Raw genomic sequence first — 15,691 nt, 5'->3', positions numbered from 1 at the left:
AACTTTCTGACACAGAATCACTCTAGTTAAACCATGAGGCCCCAAGGCAATCACTTTCTTCTCCAATAAAGAAGCATAGATAATGGTTACACTTCCACTTCTCAGACTGAAGCTACAAGGATCAGCTTTATTGCTTTCCAGCTTTGATTGCCAGAGATTATATTCCCATCAAGACTGCTCAGGTATACGGTTGTAGCTTCTAGTGAAAGCAGCGGAGATCAGGGTTACATTTTCCCTCCCAGATGCAAGAAAAATCATCCTCATACCCACTGCATGATATTATATGTGACCTGTTACAGTAATGTATCATCCTTTATGGGACAATCGGTATTGTACTCATACCTCTGCTTGTGTCTGATTCTTGCTGGTATTGTAATAGCAGAGATGGCGATAAAGGAAGGGACAAAGCAGCTAATCATGATATCTCACAGGTAATATTCCAGTTCAGATAGAACTCTGGCCCAACCCAATGAGGCACTAATGTAACAGCATTAAGCACCAGACAGTTACGAAAAGATAATGACAGCCTGTTTTCTTTATAATGTGCCTCTAAAATATAAATTAAAAACTGGGCAACTTCTGGAAATACACTGAAACTGTCGTGTACATAGAAATATAAGCAGGAATATGAGTTTTGTATGTTTCACACTAGGAAAGGTACAATTGAGTTTGAAATGATTTTATGAAAATTATTTACCTCTGAGTATGCATATAACCAATACAAGTTCAAATTGTTTTGGATTTTTAATCTCATTTAGCATTTGTTCCAATTACATTGGTTTAACTCTGAAAGACAATTTAAGACTTGTATTTGAGTCCAAGCAGTACTGATATAGAAGGATATAGTCCCTGCGAAATTCCCTTTCTTCACCGTGCAATTAATACATACACAGAACATGGTAGTATTCCTTAATTTGTCATCTCACACCTTATTGAGCAGGAGAAAATAATTAGCAAAAATAGATATGCAAGATGTTGTTCAGAGAAATTTCTAGTTACAGTCTTTAATACAACAATGATGTTTTAACGCAGACCTACATTGTGAAATTTGAACAGAGCCTAGCAATTTTCAAATCATTAAATATTTTTACATTGCTGACATAAAATATTGCTGATAAAGACCCATTTTGTCAAAGCTTTACATCCTGCATTCATCATGGCAATTTACAGAAGTAATAACTGAAGAGACCCAAAAGTTTATACTATATGAGAGGTGAATGCTTCTTGTTTGGCAGAGGTTTTGCCACAGAAAATGATGATTGACAGTTAACTGCCATGTTTTGCTTAAATTTTAAACCAGAATGATTGACTCTGATTTGTCAAGGCATTGCTCTGTGAAAAGAACCATCAATCAATATTTTGTTGAGTTGATATGGGCACATATTCTTTCCAAATACAAAAGTGGGGGCCTTATGCATTAATACATCTGGATGCTTATACATGCAAGTGCACCACATTGTGAACCCAACTGACAATCATAAATTGTTGTCAGTACTTTATTTTACTCAACAGGATTAGCCAGCAAATGCTACCCAAAGACAGAATCAGAGTTATCATTGAACAATATGTTATGAGTTTTGCAAGAATACGCTGGTTGAATATGGTCAGTACTTTGCTTGTTGCAAACAGCTAAAGAGATATCCTGCATGAATCAACCTGCAAGTCTTTGGAATGTATGGCCTACATTCTGAAATTCATGTACCACCTCATTCATTAGTGTGATAGGCAGAACATCGCTTTGCCTTAACGGCAGCATCCTATTGGTGGCAAATATCACTTCTACTGCTTCTGCATTTATATAGCAGGGAGCAGCTAGCTTCACTGTTTCTCAAAACTTTACAATAACTTAGGATAATCTGAGGTAGAATGAACATTAAAAATGACAGCCTTAGGTTTGTTAATGAGTTTGTGCGATATAAGGTGAGAAATTATCTGATTAAGGTAGCCATTATACTGCAGGATACCTTTGATGCACCCTTTTTCAGCATGAAGCTTACATAGTGAATAACTGGCTCAAGCCCTATTGATGAGGTTGCTGGTAAGACTAATCTTATAGCATGAAACTGTAGGTATTCCAACATGTTTAGTGAATATTGACAATAGTAGAGTAGTCTTGGCTGATTTGTGAATTAGGACATCAACTAAAGGGAGCTCAATGATTCCATTTCAAGGCTGAATTTGAGTGCAGAATGAAGTCCATTAAGACTTGTATAGAAATTCTTGCATGCAACTGCAATTCAAATATAGAAAAAGTATTTTCTGTGTATTGGAAGTATGCACGTGCTAGAAAGATCAACAGAATTCATTGAAAGCACAGCTCTTGTGGAATCCAAACAAGGTATTTGTGAGATTTGGAATGAGTGAGATATCATGGCAACACCACATAGTTGGGCACATACGGTATCGTGAAAATTGAACTCATCTGTGCAAGTTGCTTAATTCGTATGTTTAAATCAATGCTCAATTTCTGTATTATCAAAAGACTATTTGATCAAACACAAATATACATGTTAAATAGACGTAAGTATATTGTATGTTTTGTGCTCTGATAATATTTTCAAACTTCAACAATTTTGAAATTCTCTTTGTTATCATGTAAAAACCGAATACATTGCCTGAACAAACAGTGGTTGTTAATTATCACAACTAGGTAGTCATTAACCATGAATTAGAAGAACAGATTGATGTTTTGCATTATCCATCATTATCTTTCAATTTCTTTACAGACAGAAAATTCATCATTGCCAATGCAAGAGTACAGAATTGTGCAATTATCTATTGCAATGATGGTTTTTGTGAGATGACTGGCTTCTCGAGGCCGGATGTTATGCAGAAGCCTTGTACCTGTGATTTCCTGCATGGTCCAGAAAGCAAGCGACATGCAATTGCCCAGATTGCCCAAGCCTTGCTTGGCTCAGAAGAGAGGAAAGTGGACGTCATATTCTATCGCAAGGATGGTAGGATAAAGAATTACATTTTTTACTTAGAAGATCTTGAATTAATCCTATTTATAACTTGTACTTAATCAACACAAAAGGACAGATTGATATGAAATTACATTAAATGTTAAATTTAATTCATGTATAAAATAAAGTGGTTCACTACAATTCATTTGAAAATGGGGCTGGATAATTTAGTTAACTTATAGACACAATAGTGAATAACATAGCTAGACAACTGTAACTGAAGAAAGCAAAGGATAGAGTTCAGGTATAAATTCATGCAGGATAATCCCTCTAGTATGACCATATCAGTTTGAGTGGTGTTGTAGCAATAATTTTATAGCTTGAGAGAATCAGCAATAAGCCTTCCGTAAGTTTTGTGACAGTTTAGCCCCTTTTCCAAATATTTGAATTTCAATAAACATTTTTCAAACCTTTCAATCACATTCACTGTGGTTAATTAATGTAATGAATAATAAGGCACTTCCTCAATTAGTCAAAAGTAAGATTGTGTCACTGAGAATCGAAGAGCTGACACTTTGGGCCAGTTTTCATGCTGTGGAGTGATTGAGATGTTGGCGGTAATTCCAACATAGCTGGTGGAATTAATGTTGTGCAATTAAATTCAGTCACAGCAACAAGAAGCTTCCTTAGTAATGTTCTGAATCAATCAGGCAACTTGAGCTGTAGTTAAACCAGGATAAAACAGACAAATTCAATTTCCCTGGAATAATGATATTTGATTTGCCTGTTCTCTTCATACTTTTTGAACAAAGAATGGCTAAAATTTATAAGACAATGATGGACCGATCATATCCTGAAACAAGTTACAATTATGCCATTGTGAGATGAGCACCATGTTGTTCATGCACATCCACCAGAAAATCCCTTATTGTTATTTGCAAAAAATGAGAATGACTTGAGTTCAAAATTAGTTAGAAGGTCAGAGGTGGAGAATGTTGATGTTGGTTAGGTATGCTGATTGGTGGGTTGTGATACGTCAGCTTCTCATTATTTACTTAAGACTCGGATGAAGAAATAGAGAAAAGTATGTCCTCATTTGAGTTGATGCTAGATTCATTGAATTTTGAATGGTGTTCATGGATGCAAGAAGTTGGAAATCAACATAATTGGATTAAAGAAGTAGATAAAACTGTGGCAAATACAGTGCATTGTGGGAAAGAGTGGATCTGACAGAGACAGGTAAGAGTACATTGCTCATGGTGAGAGACTAGGAGATGTGGTAATATGAGAGTCCAAGTACAGAAATCATTAAAGTACGTTGACAGGTATAAATTGCAATCCAAAATATAGTGAAAGGTTGCATAAACCTGACTCCAATTCCCATGTGCATTAGATATTGAAAGATGTTCTAATCAAAATGTTTAGAATATTAAAAGTGTTTGATAGGATAGATAAGAAGAACCATTTTCTCTGTGAAAAAAATCCAGTACAAGGTTGTACTGGCCTGGACATTGACATAATAATGAAGGCAAACTGGCGGCATTCTCCGTTATCACACTTTTTAAATGAATAGCTTCTGGAGTTTGCACATGTGTAGTTGCATGTGAAAATGTGTTGTCAGTGATTTTACACTTGTCCATGGAGTACATTGCTGAAATCTCTGGAGACTTCAATCAACATAAAATAACTGATGAGACAAAAACTTGCCTTATTCCCCTAATGGCCTCATTGTAGAATCCAATGAAAAGGTAACATCCTGTTGAATATGGTGTAACAGGGGTTTTCATCAGTGCACAAGGTTTATAATTCCTGCTGAACAACTTCAATGGCTTAGAAAAACTAACTTGCTCATTTGTTTCTCTACTTTATTGAATTAGTTTTAGATTTTTAAGATTATATATATTTTTATAAATGTGTTTATGTAGTTTCAGTTTCTGCCTTAATCCAATGTGTTTGCCCCAAACATTTATTGATATTAAACTGAAAGGACATTCAGTGCATTTAATTCCCAGTATACTGTGCTTGAAAATACTTCAATCTGCTTGATAATATTACTGATTTAAAAGATCCGAAGATTTCCCTGATCTGTAAAAAAGTGGGAAAATTCTATGCCACAGAGATTCCTAGATCTTTGTGGCAACTTCCTTTGAAGTCAGTGGTGAGCGATGTTATTTCATACTGATTGAAATATCTGTAACAAAACCTTAAACTTAAAGTCAATCAAGAACAAAATCAGGAAACTGTTTTTGTAAAATACAATATTATATTGGAAATCAGGCGTTTTCTTCTAAAAAGTGATTAAAAGGACAAATCATGCTTTCAAGACTGAGTTAGTCAAATCTTTCATGGTAAGACCATAAGACCATAAGACATAGGAGTGTAAGCAAGACCATTTGGCCCATCGAGTCCACTCGACCATTTAATTATGGCTGATGGACGTTTCAATTCCACTTTCCCGCACGCTCCCCGTAACCCTAAACTCCTTATGAGATCAAGAATTTATCAATTTCTGTCTTGAAGACACCCAATGTCCCAGCTTCTACTGCGCTCCATGGCAATGAATTCTACAGGCCCACCACTCTCTGCTGAAAAAATGTTTCCCCATTTCTGTTTTAAATTGACCCCCTCTAATTTTAAGGCTGTGCCAATGGGTCCTAATCGGAAACAACTTTCCAGCGTCCACCCTTTCTAAGGCATGCATTATCTTGTAAGTGTTGAGGAATATAGAGGAAGGCAGGAAATAAAAGTTGAGTTGTCTCTGAATCATGATCTAATTAATCAGCAGTATAAGCCCCAAGTTATGAACATGTCCTTCCATGTCTCTCCCACAAATAACCAGATGAATAGCAATTGCTTATCTATTACTCCTGTTGATAATTGGGTGAGTATAGATAAAATATAGATTTAATCACTGTACCAAAATATATTTTAGTCGAAACAACAATTGAGCTTAGTTATGTCTAGTCAGAAGCTCAAAACTTTGCTTACTAGGTTTTCACTGGAAGTTGAAAATGTTTGAAAAGATTTCTTATTGATGTTCCCTGCAATAACTACTTTAAGTGTTGAATAAACCTCCTGAAACAAGGTTCATAGCTTATTATTGCTCTTGGTGATAATATGCACTTATGCATTATTTGACAATGTTGTTCAATGGAATAACAAAAAACATACAGAACATTGTGAAACTACATGGGTTGAAATTGCTCTTGTCATCATCACAAAATGGATTCTTAAGAAATTGTAGGTCAATTGCTTACTTGTGCCCAATCGTTTTTCCACTGAAATTCATGGTGTAACAGTCCAAACTGTTTTTGAAGACTCATTTTTCAATCTCTTTGTTACTTAGCTTGAAGTTTAAAATCATGTCAATATTTTACAAATCAATTGTAAATAAAAATTACTGTGGTGATAAATTGTTTGCCAATTCTCTAACAGTTCATTTTGTGCGGCTGGGGTAGACCAATTTCCCTGACAGTAGCTTTATTGACTATGATTGTTAATGGAAAATATTAATGCAGCAATTCTGTGTCACACAATTTTAAGTTTCTAAACCACACTGAATGCTTTTTTGCACTTGACGTTCTCCTAACTTTGTCTATCATTTCCAGAATTGGCTCAGCTCAGTTTTCCCAGTGCTCACAATCCTCTATTAGTTCACTCAGCTCGCCATTTTTTTAATGTACTAAATGGCTCCTAGGTATTTAGCTGTGGCAGTGGGTAGCCTAAATGAATCAAACTCTGTCTTCACCCAATATCCATCCACATTTATCTTTCAATAGGGTGTTGACTAAAGTGATAACCTTGATTGATTTTGCTTCCTAGACTGAATGACATAAATGTCAATTATTACATCCTAGCTGAGATCAGTCAGCTCGTCAAAGACCAAAACATATAACAGCATGGAGCTAGTTTATAAACTCAAAGGCCAAGAGCGCTAAGCTTTATTGCTTAACAAAATTCTATGGATGAAATAGCTTCTTTGCAAAAGATTATGTATTCTCACTTTGTATTCCCATGATAGAAACACACATACTGATGACATAAGACAAGTTCGTATAAGATGCATCAGTTCACAAACCAACCTTGGATTTTAACATTTTGGGATTTATTAAACTAGAACATAAATCACTACCTGGCAATCTGTTACCATTACATTTCACTGTAACATATAACAGAGACAATTTCCAAGTAATAGGTTATGATGTATTTAAGTTATGTGAACATTAATGCAAACATACTTAATGGAAAACCTCCAGGCAACTTTAGCAGCATGCATAGGTGTTGAGAGTTCTGGGAAAAAGTTCTGGGACATTTCCAAGTTTGACACATTCTAATATTATGTGTTATGTTATTTGTTTTCAAATTTCCTTTTATGAAGGTCGTTTCTTTGAGATAAGTGATTTACTACTGAGAAACTAAATAGGTTAAACCATTGAAAAGGCTTTGTCAATGTATCAGAAGCAGAAATTGATTAAAACTCTTTGTATTCTCATGCTACAACATGCTGAGTTCTTAATCTATAAATAGTACATCACGTCTGCACTCATATAGTGATTTTAAATTCTTAAAAAAACTTTCCAACTTTGCTAAATCTGATTCCCAAATAGTTACAATTTATGCTGAACATGGATTTCAATCCTGAACCCAACAGAAATTAGGTAAGAAGACTTAAACACTATTAAAATCAGCTGTCAGACAGTAGAGTTTCATTTCATCAATCGAGTCTGGATTTAAACTTAAATTGTAAAGGGAAATGTCAGAACAACCTCTATTCCTCATGAAATAGATATTGAATAGTAGATAAGAGTTTGAAACCTACCATTTGGAGACTCATGCAGGAGTATATTTAGCTACTTAATCTTGCACTAATGTTCAGTTTAAAGACAGTTTATTCAAAGAAAAATACTAAGTAAAAGCTAATAACTGCTTTGCATGAACTTCAAGAACGTCAGTTTTGCCATAGCCTTGTCATTCACAAATACACTTACACAGCAGTGCAAAAGTCTAGCAGTACTATATTTTCAGCATGATGATGAATAATAGTTAGATTGTCACGTTGCCTGGGGTCAGCTCTGAAATGCAATTTTTATACTTCTCAAGTAATGTTATTTTAACTTAACATTACACTCATTAAATTAATAGCTGCTCTGAATTAATATATTCAGATTGATTCACCTTTTACATGGCTAGCTATATGTAATCAAATGAATTTAGTTCCAAGAAGCTTTGAAGATTATTTATATGGTTCTAGTCTTTAGGAAAACCAAAGTTAGAGCATTTTTAATGTAAACAGAATAAATTGTTTACAAATATTTGAAGACATTAAAATGGAATCAGAACTTATTTATCCGTACATTCCACATGGGTTCATGTTATTCCTCTTCTAATTGTGAAATTGTTCTTTTATTGAATCTTTCAAACTTAATTGCTAAGAAAATACTTCTAGTATATCCTGCAGCAGTGCAATATTAATGAAAATGCTTTATCGGAAGTTTTGTTCAAAACTCTACAGTTGTGAGGTTTTGAAATATGTTACAAAGTCATACTCAAAGTCATACAGCCCTTTCCTGTGCTGTACTGTTCTATGTTCTCTGTTCTATGTAGGAGTGAAGCTTTTCTTACCTTTATGAATTAATGAAAGTAAATGATTCAAGGGAAAACCTAAGATAACAGGTGTACATTAACAATTAAACAATTAAATATATTTAGCACAATTTAACCTCAGGGATTTTTGCTGAAGGTTAACAAATACTTGACATTATTTTAATGGCATTTGCTTAAGATAATATTTAAAAAGATGAAGAATAATTTGCGAGATTAAAGTAGTTATATACTATTGAGCCATGGTGCTATGTTTGCCAGGAACAGATTTGAGAATGCAAATAAATTGCTTTTGACTTGCAGTTCATTCTGACACTTAATGGTATTGTCTAGCTTGAACAAGTCTAAACCCGAATCAACATATTGAGGTCATGCAATTTTTACACAGTAGCAAATTGTGTAGTTAGTGTAATCATTTTCAAACAGGCTAATAAATCAAATCATCTTACACGTCTTCTTATAATGTTTTAAACTCATGTTACATGATGTCATAGAAGATGGGATGTGAAATAGCTCCACAGAGGCCAGTATCCCATCACCAAGTCACCCTTTATTTACATGTGGAAAGTCCTTGACTCTGGCACAGCCTCATCAGAGTCAGCACCCAGATTGTCAAAATCTCTGATAATCTTTTTATCTGTCTCCCTGATTGGACTACATTAAAAACCGCAATCAAGGAACTTGTATTCAATGTGGTCTGGCTGGCTGACCTTGCTACAATCACCAGAGGATGCCTTTTCAAAACAATGCAAGTGTCATTGTGTTAACACTTTCATGGATTGTGAGAATGAGGCCAATTTTATTAGTTGGTTATATTCTGCTGACGGTATAATTGTTAAGGGAGGCATTATTGTTCAGAGTATCATTTTCTGTAGTATATAGATGAAGGGAAGACAGCTATTGGAGTTTAAAGATTGGTCCTAAGACACCAATTTTCACATCCTTACTGCAGAAATTTGAAAGTCTTTTTTTTCACTATCTTAGTTGGTGTATAATCCTACTTAAAGTAAACAACACAGTGAAAATTCCAGAGAGAGACACTTCAAATCCATGCATTGAATCCTGAGACATAACTTCAGGGGCAGTAGGCTTTTACAAGAAAACTATTTTGTTGTATGTAAAAAAAATCAACTGAATGTTTTGTCTTATAGTGTAAGTTTTCATTTGTAAACTTATGAAAATGTTAGTTTAGTTCTCCGAGTCAATGTCTCACATTTGTCCAACTTTCCATAAATTTGGTGCCAATCCCAGGTTCAACACAAAGGCAATGCAAAATGTATTATAAGTGTACTGCATTATACCATTGCTGATTAGAAGTCAATGTTTATTAATAAGGCAGATTTAACACTACTTTGCAAACATTTCTATGTTCAAAAAAGGAGCACAGAAATTGTTCCTTTCTCCCAGACCTTTACTATAGTCATGGAGAGGGGTAATAGCAGACGGTATGGGAAGATATTTAATTGGGGAGGAGGGAATTACAAGGAACTGTGGAGCATAAGTTGGGAACAGATGTTCTCAGGGAAATGTGGTGGTTGTTCAGGGAGAACTTTCTGATAGTGCTGGACAGGTTTATCCCACTGAGGCAAGGAAGGGGTGGTAGGTTGAAGGAACCTTGGGTAACAAGGGATATGGACTATTGAGTCAAGAGGAAGAAGAAAGCTTACTTAATGTTGAGGAGACCAGGATCAGACAGAGCTCTAGAAGGTTACAAGGTAGCCAGGAAGGAACTGAAGAATGAACTTTGGAGAGCTAGAAGGGTGCATGAAAATGTTTTTGTGGGTAGGATTAAGGAAATGATGAAGAGCTTAATTTTGAAATGTTGACTCTCCTGCTCCTTGGATGCTGCCTGACCTGCTGTGCTTTTTCAGTGCCACATGTTTTGACTTTGATCTCCAGCATCAACAGTCCTCACTCTCTCCCAGGATTAAAGAAAACCTTTAGGGATTCTACATTTACATGAGGAATAAGAAGATGGCCAGCGTAAGGTAGGGCCGCTCAGGAGGAGTTAACAGAGATCCTTAATGAATACTTTCCTTCAGTATTCACTACTGAGAGAAACCTTGACATTTGTGAGGACAGCATGAAACAAACTGATATTCTCAAACAGGCTGATATTAAGAAGGAGAATGAGCTGAAAATTTTGAAAAACATAAGGCTAGATAAGTCCCCTGGTCGAGAAAGAATATATCTACAGACCAGTCAGTCTAACATCTATGGTGGGCAAATTATTAGAGAGGATTCTGAGAGGCAGGATTACTTGGAAAGCAACATTAAACATCACACAACACCAGGTTATAGTCCAACAGGTTTAATTGGAAGCACTAGCTTTTGGAGTGCTGCTCTTTCATCAGGTAACACCAGGTTATAGTCCAACAGGTTTAATTGGAAGCACTAGCTTTCGGAGTGCTGCTCCTTCATCAGGTAACCTGGTGTTGTGTGATTTTTAACTTTGTATACCCCAGTCCAACGCTGGCATCTCCAAATCATTGGAAAATGATAGTTTGATTAGCATTGCTTTGTGAGGGGCAGGTCATGTCTCATAAACCTTATTAAATTCTTTGAGGATGTGACAGAACACATTGATGAAGGTAGAGCAGTGGATATAGTGTACATGGATTTTAGCAAGGCATTTGATAAGGGTAAACTCATTCAGAAAATGAAGAGGCATAGGATACAGGGATATTTGCCTGTCTGGATACAGAATTGGCTGGCCCTTAGAAGACAGAGGGTAGTAGTAGATGGAAAATATTCAGCCTGGAGCTTGGTAACCAGTGGTGCTCCACAGGGATCAGTTCTGGGACCTCTGTTCTTTGTGATGTTTACAATGACTTGGATGAGGAAGTGGAAGGGTGGGTTAGTAAGTTTGACAATAACACGAAGGTTGGTGGAGTGGTGATAGTGTGGAGGGCTGTTCTAGGTTACAATGGGACATTGACTGGCTGTAGAACTTGGCTGATAAGTGGCAGGTGGAGTTCAACCTGGAAAAGTGTGAAATATTTCATTTTGGAAGGTTGAATTTGAATACAGAATATAAGATTAAAGGCAGAATTCTTGGCAGTGTGGAGGAACAGAGGGATACTTCCATACATCCATACATCCTTCCAAGTTGCCACCCACATTGATAGGGTTGTAAGGAAGACATATGGTGTGTTGGCAAATTGAGTTTAAAAGTCATGAGATTATGCTGCAGCTCTTTAGAGCCCTGGTTAGACCAACTTGGAATATTGTGTTTAATTCTGGTCACCTCACAATGGGAAGTATGTGGAAGCTTTAGAGAGGCTGCAAAGGACCAGGTTGCTACCTGGACTGGAGGGCATGTCTTAAGAAGAAAGGTTGAGGGAGCTAGGGCTTTTTTCATTGGAATGAAGAAGGATGAGAGGTGACTTGATAGTTTTGGACAAGATAATAAGAGGCATAGAGTCATAGAGATGTACAGCATTGAAACAGACCCTTCGGTCCAACCTGTCCATGCCAACCAGATATTCCAACCCAATCTAGTCCCACCTGCCAGCACCTGGCCCATATCCCTCCAAACCCTTCCTATTCATATACCCATCCAAATGCCTTTTAAATGTTGCAATTGTACCAGTCTCCACCACTTCCTCTGGCAGCTTATTCCATACAAGTACCACCCTCTGTGTGAAAAAGTTGCCCCTTAGGTCTCTTTTTGGAGTGAATAGTCAGAAACGTCTTCCCAGGGGAGAAATGGCTATCAAATTAAGGTGGCATAATTTTAAGGTGCTGGGAGGAAGGTTTAGAGGTGATGTCAGAGGTTGGTTCACTACACAGAGAGTGATGGATGCGTGGATTGCACTGCCAGCAGTGGTAGTAGAGTCAGATACGTTCGGGACGTTTACACGACTCTTGAATGGACACATGTATGATAGTAAAATGAAGGGCATGTAGGTTAGTTTGATCTTAGAGTATGCACAATATCAAGGGCTGAAGGGCCTGTACTGTGCTGTACATTTCTATGTTCTATTTCTAACATCAACAATTAATCAGCTAACAAGAACATGTATTACAGAGCTAAAAAGGTAACCCTTGGATTAGCAGCTCAGCAACTGAGTAACAAGAATTGAGATATTATTCTGAAAGTATATGAAATCCAGAAAACAAATTCTTTGTATGTATTAATAGTGAATCTCTATCATTGACAAAATCATCGGAAGAGTCAGCTGGATTAGGAATATGCAGTAATTATAGTACTTTAATTTTCTTTTGATTGTTGTGATAATGTTGACTCTGTGCTCTGTTATGGATGATCTTGGCAATCAGGAAAATATTAAGTAACCATATCCTTGGCTATAGCTTATGATTAGCTCTGTACTTTATGATGTTGATTAGATAAATTAAATGGTAAATCGATTGAGCTTATGAGAACTGTGAGTGTCGTAGGTGTTTAATATAAAATCAAGAGCATAAATTTCTTTGAAATATTCAAAATCAAGTTTTTTTATTATCCTTTAATCTGAGACTATACCTTGTGAGGATGTAGCACAAGGAAGGTTCAATAACATTGAGATGTGGTAAGTAAAAACCTATATAATGCATACTTTTAAAATAAAACTACCACATACTGCGATTGACTCCTTATTATTGTTTTCATTCTTTACCATATGATCATTTCCTATACCCTACCCAGATTGGACTGGTTATAATTTGTCAAGGTAGATTTCAGCCAAGATTAAGTCTAGGGTTTAAATTAGTTCTCAGGTAAGTATCTTGCAACAGCTGGGAATTCGGGGTTATGATACTAAGGTGCTAATATTCTGCTGATCCTGGCCTCAGATTTCTGTCTGCTGAATATGAAAATGAGCAGCAATGGTATCAAAGATACCTCATACTGAGGTTAACAATTTGGGTATTTAATTTGGATATATATCCTGAGCTGTTTCCAAGTGGCCATCTTTTAATGTGTGAGAGAATGGATGGGAATATCTACTTTCTTTTATAATTAAAATGTTGATTAGTGAAGCTTATGGATCAACCTTAAGATCCTCTCACAACAAATTTTTCACCCATCCTACCCCAGTCACAATTATACCAGTGCTGCTGGAGTCATTCAGTGGTCTATTCTCCAATCCCCATAGGCCAATGGGACCCCTGTCACCCATAGAATTTCTGCATGGACTAAGAGGGCAATGTGGGGTGCTTATTCCCCCAAACCCCTAGTTCCCTTTCACCTTTGGGTCTGCATATGTCAGATTCAGAACCCTGATGCTGGGGCCTCCCAGCCTGGCGCTGCTGGTGATACACAACCTCCAAACTTCTCCCCTCACCATCCATTTTAATTGGCTGCAGCTCTTCAAATGTTGGACCTGCTTCTGGTGGCACTACCTGGGCCAGATAGCTGACAGGCACTTAGTTGACTGGTAGCTCTCAGGCCATGACTTCTTGCTTAGATTGGGCAGAAATCATGTATAAAACCAATTAATGTTCGTCTAAACATTAAAGGACTTTGGGGTGGTTGGGCTGCTGGAGGGATACTAGTGCCCTAGTAAATATGATCCCCTTATAATCCACGTTTAAAATGTGTCTTGTCATATGTAGGAGTAAACTGTATTTAACGTATGCCAGATGGTGTTGGTATCCATTTTTGACATAGCTGTGCACCTCTCACTTTAGAAATTGTTATATTAAGTATCTATGTGATTTGATTGATGAAAACCAATATCCATGTGCTGTTTCTGTGGTATTTACATTCCTAAATTATACTGTTTAGCCTGGTTGCAGAATTAGACACCTGGGCAAAATACATTTCATTCTGCTGGTAGGCAAATGAGTTAAATTTAGCAACGTATACACTAGGAACCAGTCAACATTTCTCAATCTCCCACGTGAACTGAAAAAGCATTAAAAGAAATGTGCATCTTAGTGCAGTTGGGAGTCAGATCACTGACTTAATTGCTGAGTTATGTTGCCAGTTTATTATTATAGTGTACCTTCAACCACTCCCTTTTGATATAAAACTGGTGATATGAGTGTAACCTATGGCACTACACTTAACACCCCTTCCCCCACTCTCAAACCACTTAAATAAACAACTTTAATTTATAGATCTCTTGAAAGTAATCTGTTCCCCTTCTATTTCCTGTTATCTTATGCATTTGCTCATCTATTTATCTATTTTTTTCACTGCATAGCAAACTTCTTGCTCTTTCTGTGACAATTTCAAAAATCAAGTACTTTTTTTGTTTCACAGCATTTCATCTCGAAACAATGAGGTTTGTCGTTACATTCCCACTTTGATCCTTTCTGTTCAGTCTATGTTCTCATCCAGTCATTTTCTTATCAGTTCCTCTAATAATAATCTAGCCACTTTATTTCTCTCCCTGTGTTATCTAGGTTCTTCTTCAATCTATATTTAGATCTTCTTTTGTCTCAATATTTTCTTGCCTTGCATTTTTCATTTTTCATTAAGAATCATTTAAACATTTAATTTTCAACATCAACAAAGCAAAGTATATTGCTCATTTTTGTACTGAGTAAAAGATGTGCACCAAGATACAAGATTTGCTGCACATTTGAAACAGAACACTGTAAAAATGTACCTGCAGTTACATAAAAATATGACAGTGCGCAGGAAGTCTTATTCATTTTTTGCTGTTCTTACTTTCACTCTGATAGATTTAAATCCCTTCCTCCCTTTTGACACTTATTTCTAACCTGTTACTAAGCCATAAAAGAGCATGATAATGGCTTAGACCTAGTTTGCCCTTCTATTTGGTTTGTTTGTGGATAATTGTGGAACACTCTGGATAAAAGCCTTTTTTTTGCCCCTATGTTTGGTTTCCTTTTTCTTTAAAGAATCTTAAGACAAGAAGAATTCCACCCACTGCCAAAGGTCATTGCATGCTCAAATTTCTTATATGCCATTAACATATGAAGGGAGTTTCATCAGTACAATGAAAATACAGTATTGATGTAGTACTGAAAGGATTATAATGACCAAGGTAGAAATACATCTGCAAAACAAAATATGGCAAGCAAATGGAAATATAAATCAAAAGGGAATTCACATTTATTGCCGCAGGACAACCTATCTACTTACCACCTTACACCTCATCATTTTAAATCAATAATACATATAAACAAGGTTGCTGGTATCAGCCTCGTATCAAGACTATGCAGATAAATTAATGGAAGTCAATCCTTGTGTATAGGTGAATTTTGATGCA

At 36.2% G+C, this 15,691-nt stretch overlaps 1 protein-coding gene across 1 annotated transcript in view; it reads left to right on the top strand.

The window, feature by feature from the left end:
* LOC140482276 (voltage-gated inwardly rectifying potassium channel KCNH7) overlaps positions 1 to 15,691 on the top strand; it is a 464,373-nt gene that overhangs the window by 6,325 nt on the left and 442,357 nt on the right. The window contains exon 2 of the mRNA XM_072579472.1: positions 2,727 to 2,957. Within this exon, the coding sequence (XP_072435573.1) occupies positions 2,727 to 2,957 (231 nt within the window). The remainder of the gene's footprint in view (positions 1 to 2,726; positions 2,958 to 15,691) is intronic.

Source organism: Chiloscyllium punctatum, chromosome 10 (assembly GCF_047496795.1).
Source record: "Chiloscyllium punctatum isolate Juve2018m chromosome 10, sChiPun1.3, whole genome shotgun sequence".
NCBI classification, from domain to species: Eukaryota; Metazoa; Chordata; class Chondrichthyes; order Orectolobiformes; family Hemiscylliidae; genus Chiloscyllium; species Chiloscyllium punctatum.
This window is presented reverse-complemented; position numbering and strand designations above follow the sequence as displayed.